A 16667-nucleotide genomic window follows, 5' to 3' on the forward strand; every position below is an offset into this window, starting at 1 on the left:
GAATTAAATGAGATTATATACTTGAAAGCATCTAACTCAGGGCTGGCCATTAGGAGATGTGAATAAATGATCTGAAGTGAGTCTGGCTCAAGGATCAACGAGAAGGTGTGGGACAGAGGTGCGCACTGGCTGCCTCCAATTCAGAAGGTGTTTCTGGACACGGGGCGTTGAGAGGCTGCCAAGCTCGTGCCCTCGGGCAATTGTCTAAGGGCCCTGAACAAGTGGGAAGCACCCTCCTGGGACTGAGGTCCCAAAGCCAGCACCCAAGCTGTATTTTTTTTTAAGCACATACATTTTAATCTTCTTTTTGTTGTTGTTAATCCTCGCCCGAATATATTTTTTCCGATGATTCTTAGAGAGAGTGGAATGGAGGGAGGGCAGGGGGAGAGAGAGAGGGAGAGAAGAGTGGGGAGAGAGAGAGAGAAACATCGATGTGAGAGAGACACATCAATTGGTTACCTCCCACACACGCCCTGATGAGGGCTGGGGATCGATCCTGCAACCCTACGCAGGTTTGGGAATCAAACCCACGACCCTTTGGTCCTGGGACTGATGCTCCAACCACTGAGCGACACCGGCCAGGGCAAGCACATAATTTTTAAATGTGTGGTTTTTATAATTAGACGTCGTTATCTTTATTTAATTAATGAGGGAACGGAGGCTCAGCGAGATGACAGACGTCTGTGGTTACCCTGCAAGTCAGTGGTCGAGCCAGAATTAAGACGTGGGTCTGCCCTTGTCACTGGGGTGACAGAACCCGAGGCCCTCCCATCCCCCTTCTCAGTGTCCAGCTGCTTATTTAGCTCCCACATGTGTCCTGGGGCTCCACCCCTCCTGTAATTGCCAGTGTTTGGGATCATGGCGGGAGGGGGGATGCTTTTGTCTAAAAATACTTGGCAATGGACTGAGTTTTCTTCCTACCCTGAAGGATGACTTCTCTCCAAAACCCAAAGGACGGAACTTTGTTTATTTAATATTTATTCAACTTCTTAGTGGACTAAGGACATAGTTAGAAAAGATGTGACCTGGAGCTGTCAGGACGCTGGGCTGTCTCCAGCTGCCCATGATTTTCGGGACACAGCACCGGAAGTCCCCAAAGAGCCACCTAGCAAAGACTTTCTTCTGGAGGGTGAGGAACAGGCAGTAAACATATTCACAGGTGCTTAAGAGTCATATCAATAAGGTGGATCCTCTCTTACTTGGTAGTTCTAAGGATGGCAGCTTCGAAAACATTTGTAAACACCAGTAAAATCCAGGCAAATATTATTCAAACGTGGGGGAAACACCAGCTACCTAGGAATGTCTGAATAAGGCATTTATAAGCCAATTTATTAGAGGTGCCAAGAAAAAAAAAACAAAAAATAAAAGCAAAAACACAAAATAGGCCTTTCCCCCACATTATAGATACTTGAGAATGAAGGGTCAAAATTCAAGGTCACAGTTAGGTACACAGGCTAGAGCAATGTAGTAAACCTTCCTTGGAGTCCTTTGACTCTTTATTTCTCCCTTTTTATGTTTTTTACTTGACAGCTTTACTGAGATATAACGGACATACAGTCAACCATACATATTTAGAGCGCACAATTCGATAACTTGCGACATATGTGTAAACCTATGAAACCGTCACCACAGTCAAGATAATGAACCAATCCTGCGCCTCCAAGAGTTTCCTTATGATCCCTTTGTAATCTCTTTCTCCTCGCCTCCCAGGCAACCACGGATCTGCTTTCTTCCCGCAGAAATTAGTTTGCATTTTCTCGAGTTTTAAACAAATGGAATCCCAGTCTGAGTTCAAAGGCCCGAGGACCAGTGGAGCTGATGGCATAACCAGTCTGTGACTGAAGGTCTGAGACTCTGGGGTCACCGACGTCAGTTCTGGAGTCCACGGGCCAGAAAGCCAAGAGCCCTAGTGTCTGAGGTCAGGGGAAGATGGTCGTCCTACCTCAAGAAGCAATGAGGTTGCCCTTCCTCTGCCTGTTGTCCCATCCGGGCCCTCAGTGGATTAGATGAAGCCTACCCACGCCGGTGACAGTGACCTTTTTTATTGAGTCTCCTGATTCAAATGCTCATCTCTTCTGGAGATACCCTCCCAGACACACCCAGAAATAATGTTTTACCAGCAATGGGAGCATCCCGGAGCCCAGTCAAGTTGACACACAGAATTAACCATCACACGCAGGTTATTAAAAGTCTATTATTTAACTTCCAAGTGTTTGGAAAATTTCCAAAACCATTTCTGCTGTTTATTTCTAATTTGGTTCTACTGTTTTCAGAGAACATTATTTGCATGACTTGAATCCTTTTAAATGTAATGAAACGTGATTTAAGGCCCAGAATACGTCTATGTTGGTAAATGTCTCATGTGTACTTGTAAATAGAAATTGTGTCTTTTGCTGTCATGGGTCGGAGTGGACTACAGATTGTGACATCCAGGCCTTTCTCTCCACTCTGGTTCCCTCCCCAGAGAAAATGGTAACTGTTGCTTTTGAATCCTTCTAGAAATTTCCTGTGCAAACATGGGTATACTTACACTTAAAAAAACCCAGGATCGTATTATGTACATAGTTCTGCACCTTGCTGTTCTCCACCTTTCATAATCACTCAGAGATCCATACTAGTACACATATACCTAGCTTTTTTATAATCCTCAGCCGAGGACACTTTTTCATTGATTTTCAGATAGAGGGAGGGAGAGAGAGAGAGAGAGAGAGAGAGAGAGAGAAACAACGATGTGAGACACACCATTGGTTGCCCCCCACATGACCCTAACCAGGGCAGGGGATTGAACTGCAACCAAGGTACGTGCCCTTGACTGGAATCAAACCCAAGACCCTCTGGTCTGTGGGCGGATGCTCTAACCACTGAGAAAACTGGCCAAGGCACTTTTTTATTTTTGAAGATTTTAATTGATTTTAGAGAGAGGAAGGGAACAGGAGAGAGAGAGAGAGCTAGAAGCCTGAATGTGAGAAAGGAACATTGCACGCCCCCTACTGGGGAATCGAGCCTGCAACTTGGGCATGTGCCTTGATGGGGAATTGAACTAGTGACCTTTCGGTGCATGGGACAATGCCCAACCATCTGAGTCACCACTGGCTTACGCTTTTTTTGTTTATCCTCACCCGGGGACATTTTTCCATTTTTTGTTCAGGTGGAGTGGGAGGGAGAAAGGGGAACAGAGAGAGAGAGAAACATTGATGTGAGAGGGACACATCAAGTGGCTGCCACCTGCACGACCAACCAGGGCCGGGGACAAACTGCAACCGAGGTATGCGCCCTTAGTGGGAACCGAACCTGGGTCTCTCTGGACCGCAGGCTGACACTCTAACTGCTGAGCCAAAGCAGCCAGGGCAAACTTTTTTTTTTTTTTTTTTGTATGTGCCCCTAGTGGGAACCGAACCTGGGACTCTCTGGTCCACAGGCTGATGCTCCAACCGCTGAGCCAAACCGGCCAGGGCTGGCTTACGCTTTTTAATGGACGTATAGTATGCCACTGGTGGGTGCACCATAAATCATTCAACCGACTCCTGTTAATGTTGTTTCCAGTCTTTTGCTGAGCTGCTGCTGCAAGAGATATTCTTTTCACTTAAGTCTTGGGACCTATGTGGGAATTTATCTTCAGAATAAATTCCTACGTGTAGAAAAACAGTACATGTATTTTTTAATATTGTTAGAGGTTGCCAAACTGAGGGGAAGAGCCTTCCAAGTTTCTTCTTCAGAGATTTAAAAAAATGTTCTCCTTCAATTGACTAGAGGAAATGATCTAAGAAGTTAAAAAAAAAATCCTCTCATTTCTTTTTAGATATTTGTATCATACTTAAAAATTTAAAACGAAAAAATGTTCTTAAGCCACCACTACTGATTTGTCTTTTCTCTTGGGTGAGGTCAGATGTTCAGGTTTTGCCCTTCCCATCAGCAAATTGCCCGGCAATCATCTGCAAATTGTTGGGGCTTCATATAGTGTTAGCGCACGTCCATGCAGACTGCTCTGCAGCGGGCTGGGGCGAGCGAGGAGAAGCACACGAGGAAATGCAGAGTGAGCGTGATCTCGCCGCAATGCACAGACCTCTTGAGCTGCTGGGGTTTGGAACCATCCACTCAAGGAGATCCCGAATAATTTCAAAAGTGGAGTTTTTATGGGACATGTTAAGAGCGTGCATGAGTGTGTGTGTGCGTGCATGCATGCGTAATACTCTTCCTTTATAACGAATGCTGGGGGAAGGAGACAAGAAATCTTGGTTGTAGCTGACAATTACTTATGTCGTTAGAATTTATGTGAGCTTGTTACACTCACAGTAAAAACAATCTCAACCACTTATCATTGAACTTTAGACCAAGGGATAAATGAAGAACAGGGGGAAACAATAAAGAAACGTTTCAAAGAGCCTCTATGTTTGCTCCTGATGGGGAACGATAATGACCTTCCCATCTAACCCAAATGCTTGTGAAGTAAGTCTTTGGAATCCAGCTCACCATCAAATTATAGATAGACAGGGACATTTACTTGAAGATTTCCTGATATTTCCTTTCTGAACCCAGTTTGGGGAGGCCACATTCTGAAAAGCACAATGGTCAGAGACTTCAGGATTATGACCAAAAAAAAAGTTTGTTAAATTTCATACCTTTCAAGGAAAGCAATTTGTGAATTGTTAAATGGATATGGTGTGTTCATGAAATACTCTGTAATGAGATCATAATGACCAAAATCAATGCTCAAGTCCTCGATTTCCTCAAAAGTTGACTTAAAAATGCTTGGCCATGTTGTCTCCATAAACCCAAGGACAACTTATTCATCCCCATGGAAGAAAAATACAAGGGCACCAAGAACCCCAGGAAGCAAAGAGGTGGGTCTTCCCTATGGTTCTTTTTCCAACCATCAACCAATGAATATTTACTGAATGAATGTCCACACGCCATCATGCTAGCTTAGCTCAACAGAGCTCTGTAGCATCAGTAGGTTTCAGACAAGAAAAAAAAAGGACAAAAGTCCATGATATTTCTTTCCATTTGGATGTTCTAATTTACTGCTGCTGCGTCATTTAACGTGGGCAAGCCCAAATCATCTCATCAAAGAGAAGACATGTGCACAGAGGACTTATAGAATGAATGAACGAGTCCGCAGGCTGATGAGTTAGCTGCACAGGGATACGCATCACCAAGGGGCCAGGAGGTAGACGCTCCCAAGGGTTGCTCATAATCTAGGTGGGTTCCATAGGTTGAAATTGGAATTTCTAGGTAAAAATTTCTGACTTTTCAATATGGGTGCAATTGAACACATACAGAAAGGCTGGCCAGCAAAGTATATCTGAAGGCTAGATTTAGCCCTTGGGTGACCAGTTCATTACAACTGAGACCCATGTCCAGTCCCTCCTTCCGGTAAGAGCTCAGACCACAGCAATGAAGGACCTCGTGACAGTGACTGTACATACCCGCAAGCGACTCAGAACTCTGGTTGGGGACGTTGTGCGATGCCTCCTGGAGGACGTAGGTGGACGTGGAGATGGGGGAAGGGCAGATGCTGCTGGCTGGGACGTAAGGAGGGTTGTAGGACGAGCTGTAATACTGGGAGTACTGGCTCTGAGGGAAGCCGGGGTAGGAAGGATAGTCCTGGAAAAGGAAACACACAGGTGAGTGAGGAAGGTGTCCTGGTCACAGGCTAATGAAGGTGAGGGGCCCCATGGGATGGCTCTACTGTCTGTTTCCCATTAGAATAAATGCTCTGTGAGGGCAGGGACTTGCCCCAGAGGCAGACCCCAAGCGAAGGATGGGGATGAAAGAGATACTAGCTGGGGAGTGGGGAATGAGGTAGTGAAGGAAGAGGGGAAAGCAGCCAATCCACGGGCTGTTAGGTGGGGATTGGAGCGAACTCTCCCGGGGAAATGCTGCGATGGTGCAACATAGTATCTCGAAGGATCTCTCCAAGGAGCAAGGTAGCAGGGCTGTTCACATGCCAACTCCAGCCAGTCTTCGAGAGTTGCTCCCAGGGAATTTCGGTTCCCTGGCTCTTCCTGCCTGCCCTATGCATTGATTCTAGAAAACACCCTTGGGCCCAGGGATACAGAGGTTGGCAGCTGGAGGTCAGCAGGTGCACCCTGAGAAACAGGGGTGTGAGCCCAAAAGCATCCGTCTCGCTCACTGCTGCATCCCTGGCACTGGGACAGTGACGGGCACCTACAGGTGCTCAATAAACACTGGATGTTAATGAACAAATGAATGAGTAATAAAGACTACACGCCCACATGCCCAGGAGACTAGGGGACATTTTAGGCTCCTACGGGGTGCAAATACAGCAGTGCCCACGTGGCTTTAGGAATCCAGATCTTCTATGAGGGGGTCTTGGAGATCAAATTAAAGGATGCCAACTCCCTTTACTGAGCTTTGCAAACCAACCAGACATCCAGCTCTCCCACAGTTGTCACTGTTTCAAATATTCTGCTTCATTGTCACCAGAAACCAGCGCTTCTCAGCCCTGCCAGGAGCTCATGGGAAGTCCAGCATCTGGGGTCTAGCACAGACCTACTAAATCAGAACTTCTAGGGGTGGAAGGGAGTCTGTGTTTCTGACAAGCTCCCATTGACAAACACCCAGAGGAAAGAACTATGCCTTAAAAAGTACTCCTTCATTGACGAATATTGGATCTATGTATAGAGTACACTGAAAACGATACAAAAATATGTGAAACAATTTTCACATATTCCAAGGTTCAAGTCATTTGGAGTCTTCAGCTCACTGGAGAAATAGTGCAGTCCTCGTATTTAAATATGTTATATATTCCTAAAGCCCGTCTACCTCGGGGAGTTTTAACATGAGCCTGAAAGCGTGTTAATCTTTTGTCCCGAAAATTTTACACTGAGAGCAAAGGCGAACAGATAGCTCAGTGTGCCCGCACTCCCTCAGCAGGTTCATTCTGAGTTCACTCCCTAGGTGAAACCAAGGGAATCCAAGTATGAGTCAGCATTCACCTGTAGAGTGTAGACTTAGCCCAATTTAACCAGCATTCACCTGTACAGTGCGGACTTAGCCCGATTTAACCAGCATTCACCTGTACAGTGCGGACTTAGCCCGATTTAACCAGCATTCACCTGTACAGTGCGGACTTAGCCCGATTTAACCAGCATTCACCTGTACAGTGCGGACTTAGCCCGATTTAACCAGCATTCATAAAGCCCCCACTGTGTGCCGGGAGCGCCACACCGGGATGCTTTCAACCCTTGAGAAGCTCATGGTCAGTGAAGGAGCAGGTGCGCTTGCGCTCCCATATCCGAGCCTCAGCGGTCTATGGTCCTTGGGCTCGGGTCAGTGTGTAACACATAACCCTGCCTCTGTCATCCAGTTCCTCTGCCTCTACGCTGGATCTTTCCGATGGCCATTCACACGATCTCCCCTGCGGTGTCCAAACCCAGGGAACGGGAGACTGGATGTCTGGTAGGAGGGTTGTGGGCAGGAGGAGGCATTTTGGGTGCCCCGATTGAAGGAGACTCTTCAAGGAAAGAACGGAGAACTGGTCTACCTGGTGCACACTTCCGAATCCGGCCGCGCTGGTCAGTCCGTTGGCTCCTTGATAGATCCCCGCCGTGCCTGTGGGGAAAAGGCACAGGGTACAGGTGAGGTTTCTCACAGTCACAGGGGGACGTGGAGGAGAAGGGTACAGCAGAAAGGTGGGGCCACTGCAGTCTGACGGGTTGGGATGGAACCTGTGACCCTGGCAAGTTCCCAAATCTCTGAACCTCAGTTCTGACAATTAATGAATAAAACAAATACCTCCTCCAAGAACTGTGGTGAGAAATAAATGAGATGGTGTATATAACACAGTGTCCGGTGCTCGATAATTGTGCTTTTAAAAAATTATTCATTTAAAAAATTGGGGACACGGACATGAAATGTACTGTTCTAACTATTTTGAAGTGTACAGTTCCGTGGCATTCAGTACATTCACGACGTCGTGTGGCCATAACCACCACCCGGCTCCAGAACTCTTTTACATCTTGCAAAACTGACACTGTTAACCCATTAAACAAACTCCCACATACCCCTCCCTCCCTCAGCCACTGGTACCCACCTTCTACTCTGTCTCTATGAATCTGACTCTAGGTACCTCTTGTAAATGGAATCATACAGTGGTTGTCCTTCTGTGACTGGCTTATTTCATTTAGCATAATGTTTTCAAGTTTCATCCATGTTATAGCACTTGTCAGAATTCCCTTCCTTTTTTTTTTTTAAATCCTCACCCGAGGATATTTTTACATTTATCCTCAGACAGAGCGGGAGGGAGAAAGAAAGAGAAACATTGATGTGAGAGAGACACATCGACTGGCTGCCACCCGCACGATCCCACCCAGGGCTGGGGATGAATTGCAACCCAGGTACGTGCCCTTGGCCAGAATCAAACCTGGGACTCTCTGGTCCACAGACCAATGCTCTAACCACTGAGCAAACTGGCCAGGGCTGAATTCCCTTCCTTTTTAAGGCTAAACAATATTTTATAGTATATAGATAGACCATATTTTGTTTATCCATTCATCCACCAATGGACACTGGTGTAGCTTCTATCTTTTGGCTATTGCAAAAAATGCTTTTTTTTTTTTTTTAGTATAATTTATATGCTGTAAAAATTCCCCCATTCTAAGTGGCAGCTGAATGATTTTTAACGTAAAAAACTGTCACCATGATGCAGTTTTAAAACCTTTCCATCACCCCTAAAGTTCCCATATGCCTATTTTCAGTCAACTCCCATTCCCACTAACCTATTGCTGACTCTAGAGTCTCACTTTTTCTAGATATCTCATAGAAATGAGATCATACTCATGTGCTTTATCTGGCCTCTTTCCCTTAGCACAATGCTTTAGAAGCTCGTCCATGTCTTAATGTGCACTAGCAGTCCATTCCTTTTCTTTACTGAATAGTATTCCACAGTATGGATGTAACACATCTAGTTTTTGGCTATTATGGATAATTTTGCTATAAACATTTGCACACACGTCCTTGTGTGGATAGATGTTTTGGTTTCTCTGGGGCAGATCCCTAGGAGTAGCATTGTGGAGTCATGTGATGAGTATGTTTCCCTTTCAAAGAAAGGGCCAAACTGTCTTCCAAAGTGGCAGTGCCATTTTACCTTCCTACAAGCAACGTATGAGGGTTCCAGTTCCCCCAGCACGTCCCCTTTCAGTCTTTTTTACTGCAACCTTTCTAGCAGGTATATAGAGGTATCTCATCGTGGTTTTAAGTATTTCTCTAATGACTATGTTGGGCATTTTTAAGGTTTATGAGCCAGTCACATATCTTCTTTGATGAAGATCTAGTCCCATCTTTTGCCCATGGAAAGAATAGTTAGGTTTATCTTCATTACTGAGCTGTAAGAGTTCCTTATCTATATACTGGACACAAGTTCTTTATCAGATATATGATTTGAAAATATTATCTCCCAGTCTGTAGCTTTATTTTATTTTCTTTTTTTATCCTCACCCGAGGATATTTTTCCATTTTTTGTACAGATAGAGTGGGAGGGAGAGAGAGGAAGGGAGAGAGAGAGAGAAACATCGACGTGAAGGGACACATCGAGTGGCTGCCACCCGCACGACCAACCAGGGCCGGGGACAAACTGCAACCGAAGTACGTGCCCTTAGCGGGAACCGAACCCGGGTCTCTCCGGACCGCAGGCCAACGCTCCAACCGTTGAGCCAAACTGGCCAGGGCTGTAGCTTTATTTTCTTAATGGCGTCTTTTGAAGAACAAATGTTTTTCAGTTATCAATTTTTTCTTCTATAGCTCTTGCTGCCTAACCCAAAGTCATTAATATAAAATTCTTTCCTATGTGTCCTTCTGGAAATTTTATAATTTTAGTTCTTACATTTAGGTATGCTCTCATGTGAATTAATGTCTGTGTATGGTGTGAGGGAAGGGTCTAAACTGACCTGGATGCATATGGATATCCCGAAGTTCCGGCACCACCGTCAAAAGCTTATCCTTTCTCCCACTGACTTACTTGGCACCTTTACCAAAAATTAATTGACAATAAGTGTGAGTTCTTTTTTGGCCTATTCTGTTCCACAGCTCTCTCTCTTATACCAGTTCCATCCGGTCTTGATTACTGTAGCTTTCCAGTAGGTTCTGAAACCAGGCAGTGTAAGTTCTCCAACTCTGTTCTTATTTTTCGAGATTCTTTTGGCTTCTGTGTATACATTTGGCATTTACAGGTCAATGTTTAGAATAAGCTTGTCGATTGCTATGGGCCAGAAGGAAGTGGCGCAACATTTTTCAAGACTGTCAACCCAGAATTTTGTATCCAGAGAAAATATCTGTCAGGAACGAAGAGAACAGCAAGACATTCTCAGGTGACGGGAAACCAAGAACCTGTCACAGCACATCTACGCTGAAAGAATGGGCACAGGAAGGTCCTGAGACAGGAGATTTAAAAACAAAAGGAATCTTGAAATATCAGGAAGAAAAAGAAAAAGAAAAGAGTAAAAATCTGGGTAAATAAAGTTTCCTGTCTGTGTTGTTATGTCACCAACTCAATATATAGGAATGGGAAAAGTAGGTTTATAGTTCTTCGTATGAAAATACACAAATAAATAATAGAATAATGAACAAACCGACTGTAAACTTACTGTAAAAAACTGTAAACCTACTTTTGCCCACCCCAGTACAATTAGGTTCGTTAACAAGTTTGCTACCAAATTATTGGAATTACTTCTTCGAATGTGTTTTATAATTATATAAAATATTATATTATTTTTTATTTATGATATGAAAGGGTTCCAAAGCCAAATCTACAAAATAAACTACAACCACGTGTGAGGGTGCGGGGACCAAGTGGGGGGCACTGGGAAGGCAGTGGACAAGTGAGCTGCCGGTAAGAGCTGTCGCTGGAAGCCTGGGGACACAGGGGAGGGTTCTGTAATGTCGCCTGGGGTGGGCGGGGCCAGGGAAGACTTCCTGGAGGAAACGACATCCAAGTTATTCCGGAAGGATGAGCAGGAATTAGCAGATACAGAGACGAGAACCAGGAACGTGGCTCACCTGGGCTTCCCCTCCTGATCTCCACGACGTGGGGGCTGGCTCAGGCCCAGAAATCACAGTGTGGCCTGGTGGGCTCCCATTCTGTCCTTAATGGCCTGTCCAGACACATCTGACAGAAGGTTTAGGCCAGCATATTCCATTCGAGGTCATTTTTGGGGTCCTGGTTGCCATGGCAATCCTCCCTGCCCAAACTTAGGAACACACCTGCCTTCGGAAGTCTCCTGGAGGCAGTGTTTTCTGCCCGGATTTCCATTTTCTTTTGTGTCAACCTTCTAAATGATGCCTTAGGGCAGGCCACCGTCCCCTACTTTGGTATTCTTTGTCCAAAACAGCCTTTTGTTTGTTTTCATTTTGTGACCCAGGGGCATCTGAAGAATGGACAGCTGAGCAAACTGCAGTCTGCTGTGGGCAGTCACGGAGCCCCTTGCAGTGAGCGAGCCACCCCCTGCCAGAGAGGACCCAGGAGGGAGAGCACCTGGCCCAGACATCTTGTACCACAGCATGTGGTCCCTGGAGGGTTATGTAGACGGACTCGCCTTGAGCCGGCCTGTTGAGCACTGACTTCTCGCGCCATCTGGCTGGTGGGAAGCACACGGAAGGCTGGGGAAGGCTGGGGAAGGCTGGGGAAGGAAGGCGAGGGCAGACAGAGGAAAACATCCTCCTTTAGGGCGATGGTGGCAGGTCCTGCTAGGGACCTCCCAATATCCACTCACCCGTTCTCTCTCATACTAAGAGAGCCTCTGCTTTGAAGCCGGGCATGTAGCTGATTAGAATAAACACTATATTTCCCAGCTGCCCTGGTGGCTGGTGTGGCCATGTGATGAGTTCTAGATAAGGAGAGAAGGATTAATGTGAGCATCTCCCTGGTTGTGCCTTTTTTTTTTTTTTTAATCCTCACCTGAGGACATTTTTCCATTTTTTGCACAGATAGAGTGGGAGGGAGAGAGCGGAAGAGAGAGAGAGAGGGAAACATCGACATGAAAGAGACACATCGAGTGGCTGCCACACGCACGACCAACCAGGGCCGGGGACAAACTGCAACCGAGGTACATGCCCTTAGCGGGAACCGAACCCGGGTCTCTCCGGACCACAGGCGGACGCTCTAACCGCTGAGCCAAACCGGCCAGGGCCTGGTTGTGCCTTTTAAAGGGCAGGGCTCCTGCCGAGAACAGCAAGACAGAGGGAGCTTGGACCTCTGCCACATTAGCAGACCAGAACTGCCAATCAGTTTGGACTTTAGGTGAGAAAGAGATACACTTCTTTCTTGTTGAAGACCCTGTTTTTTTATATGTCGTAGCTGAGAATTATTTTTTTCTCTCTTGCTTGACTGGTTTTCTTGGGTTTTAAGTAAAAGTAGACTGTTGATGCCTGGCTTAGTAAAACACTTTTCAAGTGGATTCATTCATTCATTCATACATTCATCCAATAATCATTTCCTATTAATGTAGCAAATATTACTGTCAGGCACTGTTTTAGATATGACGGTAAGTAAGGAGCTGATGCTTTGTTAGGTACAGAGCGTAGAGACAGAACACAATGGAGTGAATAGATACATGGATACAAGAGGAGTTAATTCCAGAAAGACCCAAATACAGTGATGCACCAGCACGGTAGGGGACTACTGAAATGTGGGGTGTGGATGGGAGCCTGCCTGCAAACTGTTCGTTACCAGTCCGTGATGAGACAACTACAGAAATCAAGCGCCCGTGTGTAGAAACTTCTATTTCTTGCTGAAGGTGCTAATAAAAAATTCAGGCCTTGTAATTTGTGTGTCTTTTAAAAAATGTCATTGCTTCTCAATCTTTTTTCATTTTGCTGTTCCTCTTCCCTCGTCCTTTCTGACATTTCCCCCTGAAACCACCCCTCCCCCTATGACATTTTAATATCACAGATGTACTGTGTATCTGTTCAGGTATTTACATATATTTGTGCTTGACACAGAAAAAGAGGAGGATATTTCTGCCCCCTCCCTGAATCAGTTTTTGCCCCCTCTGGGTGACATTTCCCCCACTGAATGAACATTCAAGTGATTCACTGTTACTATATTTTACGCTGTGAAGGGAAAACCCGAATCCCTCAGCACAGTGCGTATGCGAAGTACCGGGGGACAGTGCCCGGAGGTGGCCCTCAGCACCAAGAAAAGGCCTCATGCCGGAAGCTGCGATGCAGTGACCGGCTGGAGGCTGTTGTGGACCCTCCCAGGTGGACATCGTCCTCCCCCACAGACATTCGGTGTTGGAAAAGTGCCATGGCTTGCCCGACAGCATCTGAGCCGAAGACGACAACTTTAAGCAAAACAACGTATAACGAAACCAATTAGACCACGGGCTAACTGATAGAACAAGAGGACGTTTCTACAGCGAACTTCTGGTCGCAAAAACATCGCTACTTCTAAATAAAGACCCTAAACAAACACTTCTAATAGCAAATACTGAAATAAATGTGAGCTATCCATACATTTAGGAAAGATGAATGAAAACAAGTGAGAGAATTCTCTCCCAGCCCACTTCTCCCAGTTCAGGGCCGGGGTGCTGGAGCCAATCCTGGCTGCTCAGGGTGCGAGGCGGGACCCACCCTGGACAGGACGCCCTCCGTCCCCGGGCCACGCACACACTCACTCAGCCTGGGACCGTGCACACACGCCAGGTCGCCTCAGGTGCACGTCCGTGGGGTGTGGGGGGAAACTGGAGTCCCCGGAGAAACCCACACAGACACGGGGAGACAGCGCAAACTCCATAGACAGGGGCCCGGCCGGGAATTGATCTGTTATTTTCTCATCAATGCTATAACAACGTATTTCGAGGACCTGCTGTAATGGCGGAAAAGGGTGGCCACCCACCCGTGGGAGGAGGACTGCCAACCGGGTGCCCGGTGTGCAATTAGGGGCACTTCAGGGCCTGGCAAACTCCAGAGCAGAGTTTACTGGGTGCGTCAGACAACTGGGTGCCATATGTACAAGGGCACATTTAATGGGGAGACAGATGTACAGAGGATGCCGAGGACCGTCTCCTCACTTCTCTGCGGAGCAAGCGCTCCGCGGCGCCCCCAGGTGGATGATGTTTCCCGCGTCCTTCCCCCACTGGTGGCCCCTCAGCTCGGTCACAAGTGGGAGGTGGGCAGGTCCGCGGTTAGGGGAGGGAGGCCGGCGTGGCAGGGCCGTGCTTTGATCCACACTGGGACTTCTCCCCTTGTCATGTTGGGCTCAGGGACCCTGAGCTGGGATGCTCAGGTGGGCAGAGGAGACAGCAGACAAGAGTCATCCAGCTCTTTGTTTCCAAGTTTAGGCCCCAGTGTCTGGGAGTAATTTCTGGGACAGGCTCATGTTTCTCAATCTGTCTGTGAAGGACTGGTTTTTATTTTTTCATTGTAGTTTACTATTTATTTACTAATTATTATTTTTTTCTAAATATTTTCTGATATCTTTAAAATTGATCTTTGGAGAGAGAGGAAGGAGTTGGGAGAAAAAGAAACATCCACGTGAGAGGGGAACATGGACTGGCCGCCTCCTGCACGCCCCCTCCTGGGGGCCGAGCCCACAGCCCGGGCATGTGCCCTGGTGGGGAATCAAACCCGCAATGACAATCAATGGTGCACAGGACAGTGACCAACCAAGTGAGCCACAGGGCCAGGGCGAGGGGCTAGCTTTTCCATACTTAACTCTTTGGGACGAAGATGTGGGTTCACCGCGCATGCCACAGGCAGCTCACCGTGTGACCCGACAGCTCCCCAACTGTCTACCCCCTGTGCTGGGAGGAGCCCCTGATCACGTGTGTGGATGTCGGGGCGACGTCTAATTGCCGTGAAAGTTTCTCACTCTTACTCTGAGTTCCGTATTCATGTATCACAGGCCAGGAACAGTCTGTGAACTGACCCCTGCTGGAGGTCCAACTAAGAATCAGATTGATGTAGGCGAATACCTTAATAATATGGGGGCGGTGGCAATTCTCCCGGCTAGAGAAATGGGGTAGGGCGGGAGGGGAGGGGAAGGAGTGGGCAGGGAAAGGGGATGAGGGTGAGCATGTAGTCCTGGGCAGAGGGGTTCTATTCTCTGTACCCACACACAGGTGCTGAGAAAGCAGCAAGACCCCCCAGACGAGAAGAGGCTGTGAGCACTGATCTAAGAGGCCGAGCTCAGAACCTTCCGGGCCCAGCAGGTGAGGGAAGGGGCTGGTACATACGCAGTGATAAATGGTGAATGACACAGGGCTTCAGAGGTAGGACCAAGGGGGTGGCGGGGACTGAGGCAAACTGGAGTGCATGGTTTCTATCGAAGGGGGCGACAGTTTGTAGCACACATTAGTTGGCATCCCCAACCCCTTTCTGCCTTGCTAGCTTCTTTCTTTGCTTTCCCAGTTTCCCTTGCAGCTTCAGGATGGCCATACGGTCTAGTTCTGGCCAATTGGCTTCTGGGAAAGACTTTTCTTTTATTCCCCTGCTGGCTCCTCCCCTGGATTTTGTGAGGATGTAATGCCTGGAGTTACAGCAGCCGTTTTGGGACATGAGGTCACAAGTATAAAAGGAAAAGGCCTCCATGCTGAGGCTGAAAGAGAGAAAGGCTGAAAACAACCTGGTTCTTGAAGATATAATTGAGCCGCCAAACCAACCTTGGGGTCCAGACTTCTTGCTCAATACACAATAACTGTTATTATGGTTTAGACCAATGTTAGCTGGGCTTGTTGTTACTCGCAGCCAAAAGCATTCCTAACTGATAAAGTGCTACTCAGCTCCAGCCAACCTCCGGCACCTAGAGTCACATGTATCCAGGGCTTCTGATTTTCCCAGAGAAGTAAAAAATCTAAGTTTGTACATGAAATTTCCCAATTTTTAAATGTAGGCAACGAATATAAAATAGTTGGACAAACCAAAAACAAACAAAAATATGTTGGCAGGGTGGATGTGGCCAATGGATTTCCAGTGTGTGACCTCTGGCCCAGGCAGGAAGAACAAAGGATCCCTGTGCCCACCACGAGGCAGAAACAGCAGCGAAGGGCCCCAGACCAGAAGGGGCCTCATGGACCGAGAGTGGATGACTCAGCAGCAGCCTGGGTCCCAGCGACAGAGGCAGGACCGGACGAGCCCCTGGCACCACAACGCACTTGGCCAACATTCTGGAGTGTTTGGGGAAAGCCCCGAAAGACTAAGATGAAACTTTCCCACCAGCCCAGGGGAAGGGCGGCTCGAAATAGAAGTTGTGGTGAAATGCCAGAAAGAAAGTCAGTTCTATTTTTTGCCCCCTGGAGCTCACAGATTGGGATCTATGCATTTTATACAAGAGACAGAAGGAGTCTTTATGTCCCTGGAATTGTGCCTCCAGCAATGTCAGGGCACCTGTGACGGCAGCCCCTCAACCCCTCTGGTGATTCTGCAAAAACATTAGGTGCTAATGTTAATTCAAGTTCAGGGGCACATTTTGCCATCAGTCCACCCAAGATCTGTCTTTTCTATTTACTTCCTCCCAGTCTCCATCGCTCCGCAGGGGAGAACGCTCCTTAGCTGGACGTATTCTTACGAAGAGGGCAGTAGTGTTTTGTGGGCAGGTGTATAATTGCTGTAAATTCTACGTGCTACATTTCATATGGCTCCTTAGTTTCTTCGCCCAGCATTAAGTTCTCAGGCTCCCTCCATGTTGCTGTGGCCCTGGCAGCTGCCCA

General features: G+C 47.1%; 1 protein-coding gene across 2 annotated transcripts in view; it reads right to left on the bottom strand.

Annotated features, from left to right (window-relative positions):
* The window catches only part of EYA2 (EYA transcriptional coactivator and phosphatase 2), a 221686-nt gene that overhangs the window by 66170 nt on the left and 138849 nt on the right, over nt 1–16667 (bottom strand). For both annotated transcript variants that reach the window (XM_036244581.1, XM_036244582.1), the window contains 2 exons: nt 7508–7575; nt 5427–5604 (listed from right to left, as the gene is read on the bottom strand). In XM_036244581.1, coding sequence (XP_036100474.1) covers nt 5427–5604; nt 7508–7575 — 246 coding nt within the window. The remainder of the gene's footprint in view (nt 1–5426; nt 5605–7507; nt 7576–16667) is intronic.

The sequence above is a fragment of the Molossus molossus genome, unplaced genomic scaffold (genome assembly GCF_014108415.1).
Source record: "Molossus molossus isolate mMolMol1 unplaced genomic scaffold, mMolMol1.p scaffold_m16_p_6, whole genome shotgun sequence".
NCBI classification, from domain to species: Eukaryota; Metazoa; Chordata; class Mammalia; order Chiroptera; family Molossidae; genus Molossus; species Molossus molossus.